At 33.3% G+C, this 24,396-nt stretch overlaps 3 protein-coding genes across 7 annotated transcripts in view; 2 read left to right on the top strand and 1 right to left on the bottom strand.

The window, feature by feature from the left end:
- Far1 (fatty acyl-CoA reductase 1) overlaps positions 1-18,094 on the top strand; it is a 49,629-nt gene extending 31,535 nt beyond the window's left edge. For 3 of the 4 annotated variants that reach the window (XM_072019599.1, XM_072019597.1, XM_072019598.1), the window contains exons 2-6: positions 11,614-12,382; positions 12,995-13,243; positions 13,579-13,928; positions 14,092-14,688; positions 15,304-18,094. In XM_072019599.1, coding sequence (XP_071875700.1) covers positions 12,173-12,382; positions 12,995-13,243; positions 13,579-13,928; positions 14,092-14,688; positions 15,304-15,445 — 1,548 coding nt within the window. In that variant the 5' untranslated portion in view covers positions 11,614-12,172 and the 3' untranslated portion in view covers positions 15,446-18,094. Of the gene's footprint in view, positions 1-11,253; positions 11,279-11,613; positions 12,383-12,994; positions 13,244-13,578; positions 13,929-14,091; positions 14,689-15,303 lie in introns of those variants that run through there. The other variant, XM_072019600.1, reaches the window with a different exon arrangement.
- The window catches only part of LOC139995785 (putative fatty acyl-CoA reductase CG8306), a 91,144-nt gene that overhangs the window by 34,565 nt on the left and 32,183 nt on the right, over positions 1-24,396 (bottom strand). The gene's annotated exons all lie outside the window — the stretch shown is intronic.
- LOC139995781 (uncharacterized) overlaps positions 1-24,396 on the top strand; it is a 112,841-nt gene that overhangs the window by 76,954 nt on the left and 11,491 nt on the right. The window contains exon 1 of one of the 2 annotated variants that reach the window (XM_072019588.1): positions 22,608-23,279. The exons of the other annotated variant lie outside the window; for it this stretch is intronic. The gene's annotated coding sequence lies outside the window, so the exon portion shown is untranslated. Of the gene's footprint in view, positions 1-22,607; positions 23,280-24,396 lie in introns of those variants that run through there. 2 annotated transcript variants of the gene reach the window in all.

The following is a 24,396-nucleotide window of genomic DNA, read 5'->3' as shown; positions in this document are numbered from 1 at the left end:
TTGTTCCAAGTATGTATCGATGTGACGATGGTAGAGACTAAAAGTGGATGAACATTTTGCAGTAACATGCTAATCTTTGTTATAGCTTTCGCAGCAATGTACACTAGTCTTCGTTAGTTAGAAACAAGCTGGTGTACATTTCAGTTATCTTTCTAAAACTAATAGTTTCTCAGATATTATTACTTATTTATTGTTTATTTGTTCATAGTCCTTCCGCTGCGAGTTAGCATGAGCTTTCAGTTACATTTCCCTTTGGTTCGCTGTTATGGTCTTCCAATCACCAAGCTCCTCAACATCGTTCGTATTTAACTTAAACTTCATGTTAGAGTGTACCTCTTATATTCCATATTCTCTATGCGTTGCTATTTATATTCTCGCTGCGTGTAAACTTCAAAAACGTACAAATTCGAACACAAAACGTTAAGCATGGAACTCTAACAACGAATATAAAAATAGTTTCCGAGGTGTTTCGTGGAATACGTTTCCCTCTTGGCTACAGTTTTCCTCCTCCTTCTACGTAGATACGAGCATGTAAAAAAGGAGGGGGGAGGTGGAGACAAAGCAAAAGAAGCAGAAAAAGAGAGATACACGTCAAATATTTTTTTTTTCGAAAACCACATCATAAGTACGTAAGTTTTGTTTAAGACGACCATTTGCACTTGCTAATGTCCCTTCTAAGCATATATACACAAATTTTACTCTTAAGATCAAACAACTATGCAATATATGATCTAGCCAAGCAAACCTATTAGCAGAGAGTGCAAATTAATAACAGAATATGAAGCAAGTTCCCGACAAGACAGAAACGCGATTGTAAATCAACGGATATAACTAAACGAAGAAGAAATTCGAAGATAAAACGCGAATACAACGCAATGAAGCTAGACATTTGAACAGAGGTGTTAATGAATCTTGGAGAAACGAGTAAATATACGAAATCAAAAAATTTCGCAAACAGATATTAACTCGACGAAAGGATACGAATTTTTATCGATTTCTATTTTAGTTGGTTCGACTTTTGCTTAGGATCGGTTTCGCACGGAAGTACGCGTATCTGAATATAACGAACGTGTACGTACTCGAAGGCAACGTGAAGTTCACGCGACGATTCTCGTGAGTCACAGTATCGCGATACTCGTTGCCCGTATCTTGGCAACGTTACTTTTCGTACGAAGCCGTCACGACGAATGAAACATTGATACAAATGAAGACATTCAGCGGTGGTACGTGTGTAATCGCGTTTAGAGATATGGCGTGAACTGGCACCTGCGAGAATCACGAGTCATTCGATCGCGTTCGTTCGATCACGGTGGCTTTTCACAGTGATTTCTCGCGATAGTTTCTGATTAGAGAAAAGCGTAGCTGTTCTTTGCACTCGTTACATCACCTGCATATTTTATATTAACGGCGTCGAATGAATATTTATAATTTTGAAATCGAGAGAAAAAAGAAATGAATATTTTATTCGGATGTGAGATAAAAAGAGAAAATTGAGTTATATTTTATCTTTGATGTTAAACGAAATAAACTTACGCTATACACAGGAGACGTAATGTAATTTTAAATTAAAATTAAGTGAATGCAAATATTCGTATGCGAACTATATCGAAGCGTTTTATAAGAAATAATTTGATCAAAATCAAGAGACTAAGATCACATCGATCGTCGGCGAGACTAGATCGTTGCGATAAATGCTTATTAATGATTTTTCGCGTCATATCTACGATACGCGTATCTCTGTGTAAAATCGGCCTTGTCGAAGATCTATATGCTTCTCAAAATTCATGACGATCCAAATTAAATTAATTAAACAATCCTTCAAAAAAAAAAAAAAAAAGAAAAAAAGAAAAGTATTCATAAGTCTCAACTTTGTACACAGACTCGCTCTAATCGGTCCAGTTCTTGCTATATACGCTTGTTATATATAAATATTCTTATTTATAATTCTTTTATTCTGATCCTTATATCACATACAATATGTAACAATCGAAGTTGCTGTTCGTGTGGTGTCACAACGTCATCTAATTTGTCAAAAATTTCCACAGACGAGTCGATCGTAATAAACACCTCTGAATAAAAAGAAAGAGAAGAAAAATATGCTTCTGGGAAGATCTATGTAAAGTCTAGGGAATGAACGTCAATCTTTACATTGGATTTCTTCGCGTAAATTTAAATTTGATGGTTCGGATTCTTGTCTTTTTTTCCCTTTCATTTTTTTTAATTTTTTACCTTTTATTTTTTTTTTATGTTTTCATTGTTACGATCAACGTCAGGCGGATAAATATTGTTTACTATAAAACATTGTGTGCATCGGAGATATTTGTCACTCATTTTCAGGCTGGAAAAAATATTGCGGTAAAAATCTCTGATAATTAAAAATGATCAAGTTTGATTATAATGGACGGAAGCAAGGTCATTCGTAACTGTAGTCGTAACGAATTAATACTCCGATCCTGAAAATTACTAATTTTATGGATTTAAATTGATTGTTTGCATCTCCATGTTCGTCTGGTTAGAACGGCGAATAAAAATAGTACGATTTTCGCTCAAACGAAGAAAGAACGATGAAATATGTATAACGAGAACGGCGATTGATCAGAATTAACTAACTTTTGCACTAATTATCTCAGGCGAAGTTCATCGCTAACACATACAATGGTCGTATTCTTCTTATTGAATCTACATTACAAATCGGAAGATCATACAGTGACGTAAGAAATTTAGCGGCGCATTTTGCAAATTTTGCGAGTGCAATCCATTAGCCGTATATGTGTCGTAAAGTTTCTCTTGTCTGTCGCTCTGTGCATGCGTACGACTTAATTAACGCGTGAAAGAAAAGAAGTCTGTTTCTTATTCTGCTTTATCAAGACCCGTTGGAAATTTAAAAAAAAAAAAAATACGAAATAATGACAAATCCTCAAGATTTAGAGTTTCAACTGCAACGAACGTAGTCGCATTACTTTCACCATCCGTGAAGAAGACGCTCCAAAAGTCACGCTTCAGAACAATGAAACACCTCGAATAAAAATAGCGAAATACCTGGCTTCAAAAGCAACTTGGAAACAACGCATATGCAGAAAGATGCAACAAGAATTAAAAGGAATAACGTGACATGTACCGGTTAACCAACCATCCTTCGAAACTAAGTGTAGAAAACAAGTTACTGATTTACAAAATCATAATAAAAAAGCAATACTGACGTACGGTATCTAATTATGCGTTGAAATAGCTAAAAGCTACATTGCCAAAACGGAAGTCAAAATGGTGCAATCGATCGTGTTTCCTACGATAATGAACGTACCTTGGTAGGTACGAAGTGAAGGATTAATCAAAGATCCTTAAATCGCCGCTGTAAAGGAGGAAATCCAGCAAATATCTGACAGATAGAAAACAAGAACGACAAACCAAGCAAACGCGCTAGCCAGTACACTGTACACTGACAGTACCGTTAGAACACTGAGAATGAAACAACCGCAGGATCTAAGGACGCAAAATCCGATTCTTGTAATAGCACTGATGCAATGGAATTAGCACCCACACCCTTCCCTTAACAAGCTAAAAGAACCTGTCGAACGTCCTGCAGGACAAATTGCAGGAATCTACCAAGGATTGTTAAAAAACAAAAAGAAGAAAGAATTTTAACGAAGAAGGAAGTTCGAAGGAGTTGGATATCAAAATTTGAAATGTTTTACAGAATTTGCGATGAAAAGTGAAAGTTTATTAGAATTCGAATGCGAAGTCTGACGTACAAGACTGTTTCGAATTACAAATTTTCCGTTTCAAAAGACCCCGAATTCGAAATCTCGAGCTTTATCAAAGCTTAAATTCCAGATATTCGACTTAAAATAGCTTCGAATTGGAAATTTACGATTTTGCAAGAATTTAAATAGGAGATCTGAAATTTTCTGAGAATTTATTTGTATCGCGAAATTTTTAGTTTCGAATATGTCGATGTTCGAAATTCGAAGCTTCAAACGCATCGTGCAAGCAAATACCGAGTACTTTCGTTTATAACGGCCAAGGAATGGTTTGCCCGATATTATATATAAATCATTATATAAATCTTGTTTGCGTGCCACCAAGACGAAAATTGAAACACGCGTCTAATGTAACCAGTAAGCAATATTTGTTTAACGTGGATTAATCGTGAAAAGTGTGTTACGAGGTCATCGACTTTCGATTTGTGATGCCAGAACGATCAACAGGAAAAGCGCGTCTTTGATATGATTCAAATGAAACACCTACCAGAATTTTAATGATCTTCGTATTGTAATGTTACGTTGAATAAGTTTCGATCGTGCTTGTAACTGTTCTTCTCCGGCTTCGTGGTACCCTGTCCAAATTTTCTTTTATCAAACCCAGATAAATTGCTTGAAAACAGAAGAGATAATTATGCTACGGTTGAATCTCGATTCTATATATGTTCCCTTATCTATTATATTTCTTCGTTCACAGAAGAATTTTCCTAGATATCAAATTAATGGTTTTTACTATTCGGTTAGATTTCGAATTATCAAGAAATAAAAATTACTTTCTACATTCGAATAACGAAACGAATGTTATTTGGTCAGAATGTTTAACATCAGCCAGAGAAATAACATCAGAGTCAGCCAGAAGCGATTCTGAAAAATAATTGGAACAAAAAGAATTATGAATCTGGATTTTGATGGTGGTGATGGTAGTGGAAACATCTTCTAGCTGTTTGATGTTTTATGTATTTTAACAATTTAACATTCGCATCAGCTAGTTACGTTTTACAGTGTATACATTACGTTATCATTGGCGTGTTACTGCAATCCTTATCTTAGATGCTGAAAATTGCTCAGATAATACATCTTCTATTTACAAGCGTCTTTTTAAACCACGTAAGTGTTTAATAAGTAACCAAGTAATTGTAGAATTAAATTATTTAATATAAAATTTATAATAAAACACAAACGATTTTAAAACACACGACCGATATGAAGAGGTGAGAATCGCAGTAATTAGATTTTAAATATCGATCATTATGTAATGAAGATTGGGTACAAGTCTTTGTCGTCCAAGGTAATTGCAGAGACCTTTTGCATCATGTAACTGTCCTTACCGATGATCATAAATCTATTATATTTAAAATATATACACAGTTTTAGAATCATCGCGCTAGAGAAACATTGATGATTCTAAATATTTAAAATAATTAGAAGGCTACTTGACAACGATGAATATCGAAAGAGAGTGAGAATTCTTTATGATAATATCGTAAACATTTATTGTTGTTACTAGTAATTATTATATAAATCGCTTTATTTACATCCCGATTTCAATAATCACTCAGTTGTTATTCTTTATCAACGAAAAGATAAGTAACACTGTGTTTTATTGTCTGATGCGATGTACAAACGAGTGATACACATTTTTTCTTTTACGAAATACATCGAACGAACGAAAATTTCAATATTTTCTGCCTTATTTTTTAAACGAAGTACTCTGTAATTGTCACGCTTACGTTTTTTGAGTTGTTCGCGGCATTCCTAGAATTGAAGGCCTTCATGCAAGAAACCGGGCGAGTTCAGGTTTCAGAAGTTCTGAGAAATCGAACAAAACCGCACTAAATACAACTTGTTTAAGCAGTCACCTTAATATTCTAAATTTAGAAAGTCATTGGTGTGACCGGATATAAAAAATGACACTTCTCACATTTTTGGTAAAATACACCCAGAAGACCTCGTTCGATATTTCCACTTACCTGGTTTTTCCAACAAACTGCTGAGAATTTGAAATGAGATATTTTGCTTCTATTTACATCTTTATTCCTGATTGGCTTTCTTTCGTGAACAGTTCTCTAGATAAATTACTACCAATCGGCTGGATGGCCATCTTCTGTTGGCACATACTTCCTGATAATTTATATATATATATTCAAAAGATATTTTGAGTCGCCAGAAAAGCAAAGACACGCGATTGTCAGAATAGAATTACCAAACAGTTGGAACACACCGGTTGATAGATCAGCGCTGCGCTAACGCCGTTGACACACCATTAGAAATTTTGAGCTGTACGAGATTGGTTGTTTCTATCATGAGAAGACGGAAGTACGTAGTTTACTCTAAAATTTCATCACTGAGAAACTCTAAAGAGGTATCATTTTGAAACTTTCGTGGTATTGAATTTAGACTATCGTACGAGACATTTATGATATTCATTTTCAATTGAGTTAGAACAGACATTTCTTACAGTCTCGCGTACGCAATTGTGCACGGATCTTTAAGTTCACTCAACTCTCTTTTACATATGTGCATTAGAAATAAACGACGAGCGATCGGTAACAGATACCAACGCGTATGCTGTTACGGACGCTTTGAAATGCAAATTAATTGCAAATATATTAATGTAAAGGCTCAATTTTTTCTCAAAAGAACAATTAGTGCGTTTGAGTATTACACGATGTGACGGATACTACACCTTGCAATAAATTAAACAAAAAAATAAAAAAAAGATTGAACTCGAAAATCATGTTCAAGATTAATTCTACGGTACATTTTTCACTTAACAGAGCTTCCCTTTGACAAGTAAGTTTTTTTTTTTTTGAAAAATTTGCACAACGCCGTGTAGAAAAATTCGAGTGATCTTTTGCTGCATAAAAGGTAGTCTGGTAATTTGGACTATTGCAATTTGTTGACAGCGCAAACGTTATTCGTAATATTCGTTCTAACGTTTTATTAAATCAAACTTCAGAGGTTAATGTACCCACGAGCCAATGAACTTGAGATTTCTGAAGTCAAGGTCACCCGAAGTTCTCAGAGATTTAAGTTGCTTAACTCGTTTCACTATCAGTTACGACACTATAAGATCAAGAATATTTACATGCTGTTTAGGAAACCAAGGTGACCTTGATCTCTAGGAATATCCAGAAAGAAATATGTTCCGGCTACTTCATCTATTTGAATATGTAGCTGATTCAACACAGATCAACCTCCGTTTGAAACATTCTTTTCCCTACGTTATCGCAAGTGCATTTTAAAAGTCGTGCATACCATCTCGCTGAATACCTTGTATAAGTCGATTATGGTTTTTAAAAGTGGGACACGTAGCTCTAGTTTTAACGAGATCCCAACAGGGTTCCTGTAGTGCCACAGATTATAAGAATTATCTGATTATAAGCATTCGGTCGTTCATTTTGCATTTTACGAGTTACTTAAATTTATTAGGAAGGATAGGAATTTGTAGATTAAATAAATCATAATCTTCTATCGACTGTTGAGCTAATTTCCATTCGTAGGCAGGTGCGCAGCGTCGACCAAAAAATTTCACTTTTCCAAAGTTCTTTCACTGATATAAGCTCGATGTTTCTGCTAATGTTCGAGTTGTTATTACCTAATTTATTATTATCTCGAGGTCTACCCGAAAGGCTTTCCGCATTTCGTGTCATTCCGAACGAAAGTTAAGTTACTTACAGAAGCACACTCGTTTGATGGTCCCAAAGTTACTAGCAACATATGTCTTTTGGCGGCCCGCCAAACGCGATGCTTGAAAACCAATGTCTACAGCGGTCACGCTTTTTGTATTGATTCTTCAAATTATAGAAGAGTGAGAGTGAGAGAGAGAAAGAGAGGAATTTGTTGGGATCGTTTGGAAGAAATGGATAAAGAAAATCAGTCGAATTTCCACCAGGAAACTTCGGCTCGTACCTCTAACAATTTCTTACCCATCGTACCGGAATCGACACTAATGGCACATGAACGTTTAATTGAGAAAATATTTTTTATTACAGGTCTAAAGCCTTTGATTGTACATTCAACCGCATCACGAGTCTTTTTATTCAGTTTGGAGATAGAATTGCTTATATTCCCTTGCGCGATTACTTTAAATCCACAAGACAACTAATAATTCGATGGAAAAGAAAAATTAAAAAAGGAAACCTGACTCTATCTATACGTTAAATAATTCATGATGTCAGAAGAGATGGGAAGACCGATTTTGATTCTTCGTTTGAACGTTTTCGCAATGGCATGATATTACGCCCTCGTTTAGCGGCAACGTTTTAGGTGAACTTTCACTTTTCCTGGCTATGTTTTTCGATAATTTCGTGTTCCGATTACACAACGGATAATAATCTAATGCTACGTTCGGCGTCATTATATTGCGTATTCTTCTCGACCTCGTAATACACGATGTGTTAAATTGCAATGCATAATGTAATGTGCATGGACGTACAACCATTATCGCTAAGAATTTCCATCGTACCTATTTCTGCGTTGTTACGTCCTTGTTATTGGTATTTATTCTTGTAATTGTGACGTTCGATAGGCCGCCAATTTTATATTTGAATATCATTTTTCATCATTTTTAATAGTGAAACCTGATTAACCCTTAATTACCATTGCTAGATAAGAAGTGACCTGTATCATATAAATTAAGATATTTAAGATACTTTCATATATCTTCAGGAATTTATAACATAGAATGTCGACAATACCATTAGTACTAGGAATTAGAAATAAACATTTTCTTATTTATACGTTTCTGTATGTTCTGGAATCTACGAAGAATATCAAAGTTCTTACATGCGAATTTCTCTTTCATATAATATTTAAAACATTTAAAGGAAAATGTTTCGAAGAAACCACGTTTCTCTTGTATATCTTAAATTGTCGAAAATTTGATTGACAAAAAAGAAGAAAAATAGAAGACTACTACAACTAATGATCGAATTTTATATATACTGAATCTAACACTCGATGAATAGAACGCAAGCTCTTATAAATGCATATCGTGTTATAAAATAACGAAAGACAGAGAGAAAAGCGGAAAGAATAGAGCAAGGAAGATCGACCCTGTGAGGGAGGAAGACTCGATTAACGAAAGACGGAGAGAAACGGAAAGGAAACGAGGATTTTGTCAGTCAGTCGGCCGGTCGTTGTTCGTCGCATAACGGGTTTTCGTGTAACGGGGTCGAGCGACGTTCCTCTCTTTTCTTCCTTGTTTCTTCGTCCGTGGAGGCCGAGGAATGGGCGGCTTCTCATGACCGTTTCGAGGCCAGGACGCTGACCTAGAATCGTATCGAAACCGCTTTTATCTACATTTCTAGTATTTTCTAGCTTTTGCGCTTAACTGCGCGCATCTAAAAGTTCTTTCTCTTCTCATATTCCTCTTCTTCTGCTATTCATCTAGAAATCGTACAATTCGACGAAACGTAAAACAGACCTAAGATCGAGAAAATCGTCACGCGACGGATCACGAATTTCAGATTCGAAGAAGTTTGTTGGTTTTAATAGAAACGAGAAATATGATATTCGTCATTGTCGATGATCACGATGCCTCTTAAAGAATGTCGGTGTCGTTTAACGTGGTTTGATCGATATTACGCAATCTTGTTATAATTACACGTTTGTTATTTGGACAGATCAAAACACGTTTGGTGGTTTCAACGAAAATAGACAAAATTTCTATGAGCTCTGTAACTTAGTCGTCGTTATCGCTGATTACAATTCTTCTTAACCCTTTGCAATCCTACGTCGAGCGTGACCCGACATCAGTTTTCATCTCAGGAGCTCCTTCGTCGAGTCCCACTCGACATTCTTTCATTTTGTGAAACGTGCGAAAGAAAATCTGGATTGCATCCTGGAAATTGTTTCAAGATATACCATACACTTAAAAATGACAAAATACAACAATAAATGTGTGTGAATGAAACTGGTATTTAAGTGAATTTGTTTCTTCCTTTATTTATTTAAATTGCCTTATTTTTTAGTTAAAGTAAATTTCAAATAAAACACTTAAAAGCGTTGGCAGCTGCTGGTAAGGAAATTGAAATAAAATTCGGAATGCAAAGGGTTGGGGAAAGTTTCTTAATTTTTTGAATGCGATCTGATCAATGTTTTTCATCTTGCTATAATTAGCAATAGGATATCTGTGACTTTGATCATGAATTTTACCTATGATTCATTTATGATTCAACGTTACTCGTGAATGATGTTTTCTAATAAACTAGTAAACGAATTTCGCGCGATACAAGTCATTTTTAATATCGCGGAATAGATATATACGTGTTTACAAATCGATTTGTCAGCTCGTTAAAATGCTCATATTTTTATCGTTAGAAATAAAACGTTTGAATGCGCATTATTCGGCCAATGTAAGGTAATAAAAAGCAAAAGTTAAACACACGTCCATTGAATGTCGCTCTGTGTCGTTCAGTCTTCGATTCAAGCTACGTGCATCGATGCTACACACTGTCACTTCATTTATATGCACTAGACTAGAAGTTTGAAAGGAAGGTTCAGCGTGGATCATACGGGATCGTACGACACGTGCCACTGAACATTTAAATCTTCTGTAATATCATGCTCTTACAAGCTACTATCTGCATATCTATGTTTTTTTTAGATGTTCTACCTATTTGTCACTATCCCATTACACGCTGTTCCATTGATAAACGGCGGATATTTATGCGAATCCGTATTTTTCTAATTGAAGAATTAATAGTATTTATTAATAGTATTAGTAATTCTAAGTGAAGAATTAATAATAATTGAAGAAATGCTATCTAATCATTATTATTGCGCTAATAGTTTGTACGATCCGTTTAATCCTTTTCTTTTTTTTTCTTTTTTTTTTCTGGAAAATTGTAATCATTCATAATTGTTCTTCTGATGGATAATTCAGATTATAGAAACTTCTTCGAGCGAAGATTTAAACAATTACTATTTTTCAAAACATTTAAATTTATATTATAAACTTATTTTTATAAAATTTTAGTTTTCTATCGTTACTGTGATTCGATCGAATAGCGCGAGACACACGGTATATCAATAAATAGATGGCAGATTTTGATGCACTTACGCGAGACGTGAAAAGTTTGGAACGAATAGTTTCGAGCAACGAATGATCCAACTCCCTCGTGTTTCTTCTTTCGAAATATTTTTTTGATCCTATCACAGTTTAATTTTAATATTGTAATTAAATAGAGCCAAATAATTCGCGAAAAAATAAGTTTGTTGAGTTTCACTTTATCGATCAATTGTTTAAATAGTCGTAAATACGTTATCAAGTTTCACTCGTAATAGTTATCTGAAAATAATTGATATATATTAGTTGATAGGAGAAATTTAAAAATTTTACAGTGTACGCCTCGAGCTAATTGCGTATTTCTTAATTAGATTTCGTGTGACAAATAGCAATAACGTTAAAACTGTCGACACAGAGTAGCTATAATTGGAGAAAAGTAATTTATCATAAGGACAAAATATTTCAATTTTCTCGAATTTCCTCATATCGTGGCATTTGGACGAAAGAAGTATGTAACGTAAAAGTAACGGAAAGATACTGAGCAAATTCTCGAAATACTTTTTCATTAATTTATTTTAATTCTGAATGGATTGACTAGGAAATTCATATTAGCTAACCAGGAAAGATCTGTCGTTTCTTTTATGACAGGAAAAAAATGCATAAAAACATAATCTTATTTGCAAAATATATTCATCGAATTAATTTGCCAAAGTTACGCGTCTTCATATTTTTGCATTTTTGGCTGCCACTTGAACTTCTTTCGTTACCAGTTAAATTGCTAAATTAAATGAAACAGACGCGTCTCAAACGTTCCTAACATTCCGTTGTTCGCTTTTGTTACAGCCAAGTGTATGCCGTGGTCGTAAGGAGGCACGAAATGATTCCACCAGAAATAAAATCCATTCGTAACCCACTTGGAAAACCGTGGAACGGTGTAAACCTGTGCTAGCTATCGTTGCAACTTTCTCAAACTCTGGCCCATCTATAGGGGAGCTGCGTTTCTTCTTCTGCTAGCTTGTACAGTCGCAAACGAATGAGTCAAAGAGTAACAGAAGATTAAAAAAAAAAAAAAAAATATAAAAGAAGAAAAAGAAGGAGGATATACGTGTAAATATAGATCTATATCTCATTTAAGAAAAAAAAAAAGATAAGTATCAAAGATTGTATCAAGACCAAAGATAAAGCCGAAAGATTGTGAGAGGGAAGAAGAAGAAGAAAGAAAGAGGAAAAGAGGAATAATCGAAGAAGAGGTGTTCTTAAGAAGCTTCCAAAAGAAAAGACAGCATAGAACGTCGTATATATAAAACGTTCTGGATATTATTGAAAATAAGAATTTAATTAAGAATTATTGTATTTTGAAAGAAGAAGAAATAAAAAAGAAGAAGAAAGTAGACGCGTCAAAATGAGTACAATAAGTGGCAGTCAGACTACGTCCGTCAAGGAATTCTACAGGGATAGAAGCATCTTTGTGACCGGCGTTACAGGATTTATGGGCAAAGTCCTTGTCGAGAAACTGCTCAGATCTTGCCCAATAAAAAACATTTATGTCTTGATAAGAAGTAAAAAGGGGCAGGATGCACACCAGAGGTTGCGGGCACTGTTGAATGGACCGGTGTGTTCAACTGCATTGTTTTCTCCTTAATTAAAGTATTTCCTATTTTCCTAAAGTATTTGTTATTCTAAAATATTTACTCGTTATTTCGTCGTAACAATCAACAAAGTCGTAATATAATTATTCTTGAATGCTAAAAAGATACAATGTGCTTCAAATATTTTCTGTTATATTTTATTATTATTCTTGTATTAGGCTTTCGTCTATTGTAAAAATATTCCACGTATTAGATTGTTCAGAAAATTCGTAACGAAGAACAATTTAAAATGGATATGTTTTCATAGAATTAACATTAATCCATATAATACAACTTAACTTAAGTATTGCAACAGTAGTATCTTACAGTAGATGAACTTATGGAAATAAGTCGTTTCTTTTTCTTGAAAATTGGAATTATGAAGTAAGAAATTAATAAAAAGTGAAGTTGGTCGATTTAGCCCATGAAGATCTTCCTTTAATATCCATTCAAGGCCAGTATTTGTTCAAACGTTTCGTTATTTGATAGGAATTTGTGATGAAGATAACCGTGAACTTGTTGAACAACCTAATGTCTCTTTGCAGTTATTTTATTTTCCATTAAATAAAAAAATTAATGTATTGAAATGTTTGCAGCTGTTCGATAAACTACGTCGAGACGCACCGAATGAACTTCTGAAGGTAATCGCCGTTCCTGGAGACATCACGGAACACGAACTGGGTATATCAGAGTCTGATCAGAATGTTCTAATAAGAAACGTGTCAGTCGTCTTTCATTCCGCCGCTACTGTAAAGTTTGATGAGGCACTCAAGATTTCGGTTACTATTAACATGGTCGGCACTAAACAGCTATTGAATCTGTGTCATCGTATGCAAAATTTAGAGGTAAAGACAGTAGTACACTGTAGTGTATTATAATATAAACGCCCTTACATTTCATTCTTATGTGTGACGAAGTAGTTCTTTTTACTTTTGAAGCTATAGACAATATGAAATCATGGTAAAATTTCCTGCATTCCTAATATATATCTAAAGTTGTTGCCAGGTTGTTAATAATAATCCCTGAACGATTATTATTAATTATTATCTTAGTCTGACATATTTAATTTGTTAATCTATAAAATGTAACGATTAGAGATCTGTGTTATTTTTTTCTTCTTAAGTAGAACCGAAGAGAAAGGATAGCAAAGATAAATTAATCTTTATGTCTTTATGTATAGGCGCTGATCCATGTTTCAACGGCATATTGTAACTGTGACCGTAAGGACATCGCTGAAGAAATCTATCCTCTTGTAGCGGAACCAGAACAAATATTCGCTTTGACGAAGGTGATGGATGACAAGATGGTTGACGATATAACGCCGATTTTGATCGGCAAACGACCGAATACCTATACATTTACCAAAGCCCTAGCGGAAAGAATGTTGGAAGCAGAATCTGATTATTTACCGATTTCAATTGTGAGACCCACTATAGTTCTATCATCGTTTAGAGAACCTGTTGCCGGGTGGTTAGACAATTGGAACGGACCGACTGGTCTTATTGCCGCAGCTGGCAAAGGTTTCTTCAGGTAAGTTCGGAACCTAATAATGTTTATGTTAGTTAAATAGATACGTAAAGCTAAATCAATAAACGATATAAGATTCAGTAAATTCTTTGTTTCTTTACAAACTTCCTAACTAAAATGATTGACTCGGTTATTAATAAATAAACATTCGTTATATATATTGCAGAACTATGCTTTGTCGGGGAGAAATGGTAGCTGATATAGTGCCGGTCGACATAGTGATCAATTTGATGATCGTCGCGGCATGGAAAACCGCGACGAATCGCACGAAGACGATTCCCATATACAATTGCTGCACAGGCCAACAAAACCCGATCACCTGGAGGAAGTTCGTTGAGTTGTCATTCAAGTACAGCCGAATGCACCCATACAACGATGTGATTTGGTACCCAGGTGGCAGGTGCCACAATTCCGCTTTAGTGAACAAAATATGCATGCTCATCCAGCACATTGTACCGGCGCACATTTTAGACTTTACTCTTCGACTGAAGGGCAAGACGGCCAATATGGTCACATTACAATCGAAACTCGAAAAAGCAACCAAATACTTGGAGTACTTTACTACGCAACAATGGAGATTCAAAGATGATAATGTCCGAGAATTAAACGAAGAGCTTAGCCTCGAGGATCGCCAGACATTTACATTTGACGTTAGACAAATTGACTGGGCTTCATACTTGGAACACTATATTTTGGGAATTCGGCGCTTCCTCCTCAAGGAGAACCCGGACACACTGCCAGCTGCTCGTGTACATCTTAGGAAGTAAGTAATCTTCCTGATAACAAAAATAGAAATTTAAAAAATACAGAATATGAGGTACAATGTGACTTTTACTTGCAAACTTATTTTCATATACACGTATATTTGATCATATTTAATACACTTTAATCCTTCCAATGTCTTGATACAATTAATATCGTTAACTAGAAGAATCAACGTAATATAAGCATACGAAGACAATAGATGAAAAATGCTTTACATATGAAAGCATTTTGAAACCCAATACCTTGTCAATCAATCACATATTATTAAAACTGTCCATTTCTTAAATTTGGTTATGAAATTAAAGAATATTTGATTATTCGGTATAAAGAATACTAATTTCTCAAAAGCATTGAATATCATATTTAGATATTATGTTATCTACTGCTAAAAGACTTATGTCTTCAGATCGAATAGGCTGTTCCTCTTTTTAGCTATGTTATATCGAAATACGCCTTTTTCTAAACACTAAATGACATCAGAACTAGAAAATGAACTAAATTGTACTTATCATATTTTCCCTTGTAATCTTCACATTTAACTTAGAAAATATCTTGAAATTATCCTTTTATATATATATTATGATACTAATCTATCTGATATAATCTGTTTCAGATTATACTGGATTCACAAAGCTGTGCAATTCGGGGTGCTATTAGTACTGCTGCGTTTTCTGTTGTTTCGAAGTACCGTGACCCAAAACGCATGTTATTCATTGGTGTCCCTGGTGTTACGTGTGTGCCGTATAATTGTTTGACGGCTCAGAACGCTGGTTGAGGATCGCGAAAAGCGTTATAACAAACAACAACCACTAATCGTACAGAAGCATAATCTAATGGTGCGAGTTGTTCTCCGACTTCATTGCTCGCCGTTTCCAACGAGCAATTGCTATGTTCAAACATCCCATCGGTTGGCCTTTTCGATGTTTCTATTTGTTCATAATTAAATTAGCGTTCGCTAGAGATATTCAATTCCACAGAGAGATGCAGTTACGAAACTGGTCCAAAAAAAAAGACATACACACACGGATGATAAGACGTTCATTCGAAGCTTTCGAAGTTATCATATGTAAAAGTCACTTTGTTATAACTCCTAAAACTGAACAGAAAGAGTGTAATCATCTTTGAGTAAATACGTCGTCTTTTTGTTCAACGGTAGAAAAGGGAAAAGAAAGTTCAAATATTTATGACCATACGTTTTTATCTGTGTCGTGTATTTTTCATGACACCGTCTCAAAAAGGAGTTCCGTTCTTGAATATCGATATTTCGCATATCGTTGATCCGTGGTGATGAGACACTTGAAATATTCGAACAAGTTTGTTGCTGAAAGATTTGATTCATGATACTTTTTATCAGTCTGTTACTTTTAAATCATACTACACGATAGTTATATCGTAAAGTGCGATTTTGAAATTATACGACGTGTGAACTCCATGAGCTGGTAGCTCGAATACTGATCGAAATTATTCGACATTTGCCATAAAACCTTGTGATTTCATTGGTATTTCGTTAAATATGTTTCTTTTTACGGGATCGCTCTTTACATCACTATATCTTGGTGATCATAAATAAAAGATGCGTAAGAAAGGACAAATTATTTGTATTTTTACATTTTTAAAAGTAATCAGTATCGTGTATAATGTGTCTTTTATTGGTTGACTATTTAATTTAAATAATCGATTCAATCTTCCAGTGAATTTTTGTGATCTTTTAAGCAATAAGGTTCTATCGTGTATTGCGTTATAGAGGACACGTCCTGCTACATTTCTTTTTTGCCAAAACGGAGAAAAAGATTTAAGAGAAAAGAAAGAGGGAAAGAGAAACAGATTTAACATTAATCGTAGGAAATAAATCGAAGCGATTAGATTATTATTATGCGAGCATGTATTTTACAACATTGCCAAACGATTTTAACGCCCGCTAAATTTCTTCCTTTTTCATAATTTTTACGATGTGTAGAAGTAGTGAAAAATTCCTTCCTGTAAAAGATCGTTTAATCCTTTCAGAAGCAGGGATTTTTTTAGACGCCCAACCATTTCCTTAGAGTGAACTTTTTCACGATTTAATGTAATAAGCTGTAATACAGTAAAACTATATGTATAGTACGAAAGCTGGGAGGATTGAACGTTCAAAATTTAGCATCGAATCCTTTCGAGTCTGCGTGGTACATGATTTTTCTTTTTTCTTGGAATTACAAAATATGTTCTACTACTTTGTTAACGAAGAACAAAGCATAGACTCGAAATGGTCGAAATGATCGAAAAGGAACATTTTTAATGCCAGTTGGAGGAGTTACAAATTCGTCGTGCCTTTGTGTCGTCGCGATCTGGCATTTTGTTCGTTCATTTGTACTGCGACGTAAGATTCATAGATGGATATTTGATTATGATTTTACGTCGAAGCACACGCTCGGTTCCATCATTCGATTTCACCATCAACGAACCAAGTTATTGTTTCCAAACTAGATGTTTGGGTGGTCATGTATAATTACTATTTCTGTATAAAAAAAAAAAAGAACTATTCGTATGCGTTTAGTTATTGTTATTACTTTAATTCGATCATTTGTAAAAACAAAAAAGGGAGACATTTAATGGAGAAATGCACTTGTTACAGCTTTGTTTGATATATTTAAGGTAGCTCGAATTTATCGAGTACATTTACTTGTTTTCTTGTAATTAAACAAATAGATAAAATTTGGGATATATCCTTTTTATTTTAATGTTCCTTGTTTCCTTATCTCAAGATGCTTTATCAAGATTATTTATAAGTTATTATATAAGGTATATTCCTTATGAGTATATATCTATAAAGCTATAACATATACCTATAAGGTATATAACCATATATATGAATCTTAAAATTTTAAGTTAATAATAAATCTAAATTTGTAAAACGAGCGTTTGTACGAATAATTTGCTTCGTTTTTGGTGAAATTGAAGATGTAAAAGGACATTGACGAGTGCCAAAACATCCAGCTTGTTATAATTGACACAAATGTAATACGATCACTGCTAAATCATTGTAATGGAGAAGATTGTCAAAACACGTTACAGATTACCCCATTGTTTTTATTCATGATCAAGTGCGTTGAAACGTTTTCCTGTAAATCAAGAATACCAATGTAGAACTCAACACACTAAGATCACATGTCATACAGCGTTTTTCAAATCTGTCATCGGTAGACAGACACAACGCATTTATCTAGGTCTTCAAGATGTTAACGCAAACACTAACCATCAAGAATACCAAGCGTTTGTTATTAGAGGTCTAACCTAAAAAGGAAGACAGAAACTTAAAGACAAGAGAAGACAGGAGCTCAAAAGTTTTTATTAGGACCTTACCATCATCTAATTAAAAATTTAAATAATTTTGAACAAGAAATATAATTTCAATAAATATTCAACATTGATACTATTGGAACTGAAGTAACCAATTATTCTCTGAACTGCTCAAACTCCAACCACAGCGAAATATTAATATTAATATGAAATAAATAAAATTGTTCGAAAAGCAAAATAGTAACAAAAAATAAAACCATAAATTAGTTACAAAGTACACAAGCGTTTCTTCAAGAAAAAGAAGGAAAATCAATAGGCAAAAGATTGTAACGACCCGATTGGAGAAATGATTACGTTTAAAACGTTTATCATTCAAACGTGAGCCAAGATACAGAAATATCGGTAGGTATATTAAGGTGTATTATAACATCTACAATATGTTATCAAAGCTAAAATTTTGAAGGCATTGGCAACTCGTTTTTCTGTTTCGATCAACTTTTCCACGTGCATACATATACGATAACACTTCCAGTAACGGCCGATCGGCCAATGTGATTACATTAGAATCAAATATAGGCGGAAAGAGACAACAAATTTGTATATATACGAAGTTATCGATGATTAGTGTGAAAAGAATTTTATATGTATGCACGATGATTTGATGCATCCATTTTTGTTGTTCATTCGTATGCTCCAAAAAAATATTCACGTGTTTTTCGCTATGCCCTTAAATATATATATTATATATACTATATAATTATGTATATTATTGTGTTATTGTATTTATATTTTATTGCACTAACCTGTGTATATACAATACACATTCCAACGCTCTTCTTTCGATAAGATATGCATATATACGTACGCACCTCTACGTTTTTATATTGCTATCAACATAATAGAGAAATTTGATAATGTGTGCTTGGTAATTAATGTTTGATAAGTTTATTTCAATAATGCCCTCGGTGAATTTGCATAAAGCGTATATAATTTCACAGATTTTAATTATGTTCGTTAACCCTCTATAACCCATTCTGTGACATCTTTTATCTGATTATTAATTAATATTTAAACGATATAAAATGAAACTGTTAGAAACTGTTTCTTGGTAAAATTGAAATTTGTAAGTTAATAAATTATATGAAATGGTCCGTGGAGGGTTAATTATGAATAAAAATCTTTTCTCTGCAACACTAAATCCCATGTGACACAAATCTACACATGACAAAGTTTTTTTAATACTACATTTGTTGCCTGTGTCTTTAAAACAATTAATTATATTAATCCTCATCCGTACCTCGTGTCAATTTGACACATTTTTCACGTGAAAGTTGATATTATTCCGCTATTTGTAGAAAATTGATCTGACCTTGTAATTTTTATTTTTTTAACGTGGAATATATATATATGTATATATATATATTTAGTATTGTCAAGGGCAAAACATGCGATAAAAGGGTGTGACAACATTTGTTACAAAAAGGACCCTATCTGTCAATCTGACACATATAGTTCTGATCAAGCCCATTGACGACTAGTTCATTGCCTTGTTATTGTTGCACAACAATTATGCATTCACTGTACATCCCCTCCAGAATGCAACTAGACATGCATAGCTTTGAATATTAAAATTTCGTATGGGTATAAAGAAGAGAAGAGGCGTTATGTCTTCTTTTTGTTCTCTTTGTCACGAGACAAAGCTAAAAACAGTAATATCGAAGCAATGCGAAGTAGAACACGTGCGAATGAAATCCGATACTTGTGAAGGAGAATTAGTGTGAATGTATGTAAACAACAAGGAGAAAAAATAATTATTTCATTTCATTGATGTTTTACGATTGTGTCAGTTTGACACACGAGAGACACATTAAATTGTAAAAATGAGGAGCGGATGAGGGTTATGTTAAAACCGCCAGTTTTGAAAACGCGTATATGATTTTTCTACCAGAAGAACCGACTTCTCCTTCAATTCTCTTCTGAAAAGAGCATATGACATTTTTAAATTGATCATCTCGTGTCCTTAAGTTCGAACGGGCTTCCTTTTGATATTTATTTCATTGCGATATTTATTATCCATCGTTCAAAAATGCTGCCAAGAAACAATGAAAGATTACATACTACATATGCTAGGAAGAGAGAGAAAACGAGGAAAGTATCATGACGAGGAAGAGAAGAGAAGAGGAATGAATAAACCTTTGTGAAAAGAAAATCGATCGAATACAGCGTTGAAAAAATGACTAAAAGACGAGGAAGAAAGAAAAACTATGTGAAGGAGTAATGCTACCGAAGGTCACCGCCTGCTAGTCTTGTCTATATTGTTATTCGGTTACATAGTGCATATAAGGAAACAATATTTAATATAATCGATTTAATTAATATTGTACTTCTATAAATTACATTAAAAACAATGAACCATTACAAACGAATCTTTTAACATGCCCTTTGGAACGGTTAATAAAAATAATTCAAAGAAACAGTCTCGCTGGTGTATTGAATAATTCATAAAGCTATAACATTTATAGAATTACAAATTATATTTCGAAGCCTTTTATTATTTTTCATTTTTCAAATTACGTTGTTAATGTAAAATATTGAAGCATAAAACATTAATGAAAAAAAAAACACTCTTCGTCTCTTATTTTTATTAAATATATATTTATACATTTATATATATTTATATATATTTATATATATTTATATATATTTATATATATTTATATATATTTATATATATTTATATATATTTATACATTTGTCATATAATCTAGCATATGATATTTCTTTTGTATTGGTTTTTTAAATTAACGAATCTTTACATTAAAAGAAAATATAAATATACGACAAAAATATGCGAACGAAGATTCTAAATAAAATAAGAGAAGAGATAAACATAAAAGTAGAATCAGATAGAAATATACGCGATGGTCAAGTCAAAGTAGAAAAGGACGAATTGGTACGGCTAGATGGTGTAAGAACAACACAATACGATCCTATAGTACTTAAAGGCTATAAAGAATGTAGTAAAACGTGACGGATCGAATTTCGCGTAGCAAAATAGTGTTGAAAAGAAAAAACAAAAAATAAGCATACTTGAAATATACCAAATACTTGAAATATTATACCAAAAAAAGAGCTTTGTTTTATAATGTTTTATACTTCAGTTTCCAACATAAATTTTGTTCAATATTTTACAGCACCATACATTGTACTTTTTAAACATGCAATACAACATATTAAGAGCACGTGCAACTAAATATTTGGGAGATTTTATTATATATAGGTTAAATAAAAAGTATCTTCTTTTTGGTTTTTTTTTTAAAGATTATTATAGATTCATAACGCAATGAATCTTGATATACATATGTATGTTCCTGTGCTATACAAGTGATCATTGCGGATAGTTACAGGCTTTTATCTACGATGATACGGATGTTCCCAATTTTACCAATCCAGAATGTCTTACCATGCGTATTGATTTCCATGACCATTACGTTACAACTCTTCCATGAAAAACAAATATTTTTATGCTACTACAGAATCGATAATCACGATGAATTCACGATATACACATATATGTATATATATAGGATGTTCTGTATACATTAATAATTATGACACAATTATAGGAAGTGAATGATTCTACATGAAAAAATAAGTCAAAAAAATAGAATAGAATTATTTTATATGGGATTTTCTTTTCCAGAAAATTGACTTTGAAATCCTTATGTAAAATAAGTGTCTTTCATTATTCAAACGCTGAAACAATCCTCGTTTTTAATTACTGAAAGAAGAAAACACCATACAAATAATTTTATTGTATATTTTTAAATATAACAAGTCACGTTTCCAGCAAATTCATAAAATTCAGCACATTTACCGACAATTAATCTTATGTTTCCAAATTATTTGATTTTTAAATTAAATATGTTTTCCATCCTTCTCGTAATTTAAAAAATATTCCTTGTAGCTTAACAATTATACTTTTAACTTTCTTATTTTACTCACCGTTCATGTTTCTCACTCTAATTTAACAATCAGAATCCTATCCAGATCCTATGCCATTTATTTCAGTTCGTGAATCTTATTGTCAGAATAAGAAACATGAAGCATAAGATAACAAGAAAAGTTACCATACGAGTATATTTCTAGATTGAAATAAAATTCCTTGCAACTTGCAAATAATGCTCAAACGAGAATCCTCAAACTAAATTTTTGCAATGAAATTTTTTTCATTATCTCAATATCTAGAATTGATCCTACAAATACTCTCCACATATTTTGAGATACTATATATATATGTATATACTGGTATATACATGTATCTACAGTTGTTTCAGCAGAGATACGAGTGCGTCGCTACTGTCAGTTTTTTCCATAGATCGATGTTCACTCCATCGATGCCGCTTAATAAGCCTGTATAATGTCAAGAAACAGACGAAAAATTAAAAGTTATCCTGTGTCGCCTTGAAACACGCTATACTGTATAGATATATATATCTACAATCCACATGAATGAATAGTCGTCTTAACAAAGACATGAACGTATGGTTATTGTCAATCTTTTCATAGATTGACGCCCATCGACACGAGTTAATAAACCAAAGATCGTTATACAAAAGTGTGGTAAGCAGCAAGCGGTGAGCGATAAGCGACAGGGCGACAAAACAAATGGCGATTGAGCCACAGAAATTAAATCAAACCTATAGATCTACATATATGGAATAAGCCATATGTAGCAGATGAGCGACGAACGATAAAAGATTGTCGCTTACCGCTTACCGCTTATTGCTCTTCAATCCTAATCGCTAATCGTGGCCTAACACGTAATATCGTAAGACAGACAAAAACTGAGATAATTTAGTAACGATCTCGTGGAAAGCGCCATCCGTGCATAAATGGTAAAAGTGTGAAACGATGGCGCGTGAATAAACCACAGACGGGTGCCATAGTGCCGTTCATTGATTGCGCTTGTCCGGTGCCATATTCCTTGCTCCAGAGTGTGACGTTTATTGCGCAAAATCCAATCACTAGCGTTTCGCCATTTTTGTTGACCATTCGGTAGTTTCCGCGAAAACGGCTATAAGGCAGCCTGTCCGGCAAAAGTGATCACGCTCGTTACCTAAATATCGATTCATCTCGATTCAGATCCAGAATCGCGATTAGGTTCATAGAATAAACGATAGAGTTCTTACCATTTCTTTTTTTTCTCTATACTCGTCGCTTTCTCAATTTATGTATGTATAATGTACATATACATAACTGTACTTTGAACGTTCCTACGAATTTTGTGATAGAATTACGTATCGACAAAACGTGAGTATTATTGCTATTTTGATACTTCTCATGTAGAAAATGATGCTCTTTTCGATGACTGTGTAAATAAAAATTTCATCTTAATTCTTCAACCGTGCGTTCGTTAATGTGAGAAAGGCTGTGTCACGGCTGTTTTTAATTTGTAATTTTGTTTAAGTTTCTATTGTCAATATATTTCTTTTCTTATAACTTATTTATTATATTATTATATATTACACTCTTTTGGAATTATATTTCTGGAAAATGAGAAAAAGAAGCTTAGACTTCTACGGAAACTTAGAGCTTCCACTTCTACGGAATTTTCCTACTTTCGTGTTTACCGGAAGTGTTAGTTCGAAGATGGTGGAAACGAAAAGTAAAAATTGCAGCAGAGATACGTTCAATGACGCACGGATTTTTTACATTGATTACTAATGTGCTTTTTATTATAAATTTACACGTCTCTCAAATTTTCACACTTTACATAACAAACTAAATAAAATCTTTGAACAGTGATATGTACAGACATCAATATTGATATTGGTACAATGAAGTGACGAGTACTTTGAACCAACTTCTATCTTATATTTTTCACGCTTTCCATGAAGTAATACGGAATAATGTGAAGTAAAAAAAGTTACATAAAAAGGTTGACAAAAATAATATTAGAAAATCGCAAGAAAGCAATAAATGTGCAAACATATTCGATAAAAAAGAGACAGGATGGACAAACTAAATATTCGCAGTGATATGAGATAGAAACGCAATCTAAGCAATGTGTACATTTATCTTTTTTCGAATGGAACTCGTCATTTATTACAAAGATAAACTCTTTCAATAATTTATTTAATTTATTACGGATCTAGATATTCCAAATAATTTTAATTTTTCAATAATCAATAATAAAATGAACAATACGAAAATTCTGATTTTTTACAATCAATTTCCAAACTTTTTATTTATTACAATTATTAATATACTAAAAAAAAAAATACTAAAAAATAATATACTAAAAATAATATACGAAAAAAAATTTACATCTCTAGGAACTCGATATAATCTTACTTCTTCAATAATAAACAATACGAACATTTTGACTTTTGTTCCAATTAATTTCGAGATGGACGATTTCTCCGCA

The sequence above is a fragment of the Bombus fervidus genome, chromosome 16 (assembly GCF_041682495.2).
Source record: "Bombus fervidus isolate BK054 chromosome 16, iyBomFerv1, whole genome shotgun sequence".
Lineage (NCBI taxonomy): Eukaryota > Metazoa > Arthropoda > Insecta > Hymenoptera > Apidae > Bombus > Bombus fervidus.
Note: the sequence above shows the minus strand (reverse complement) of the source record. Positions and strands in the feature narration are given on the sequence as shown.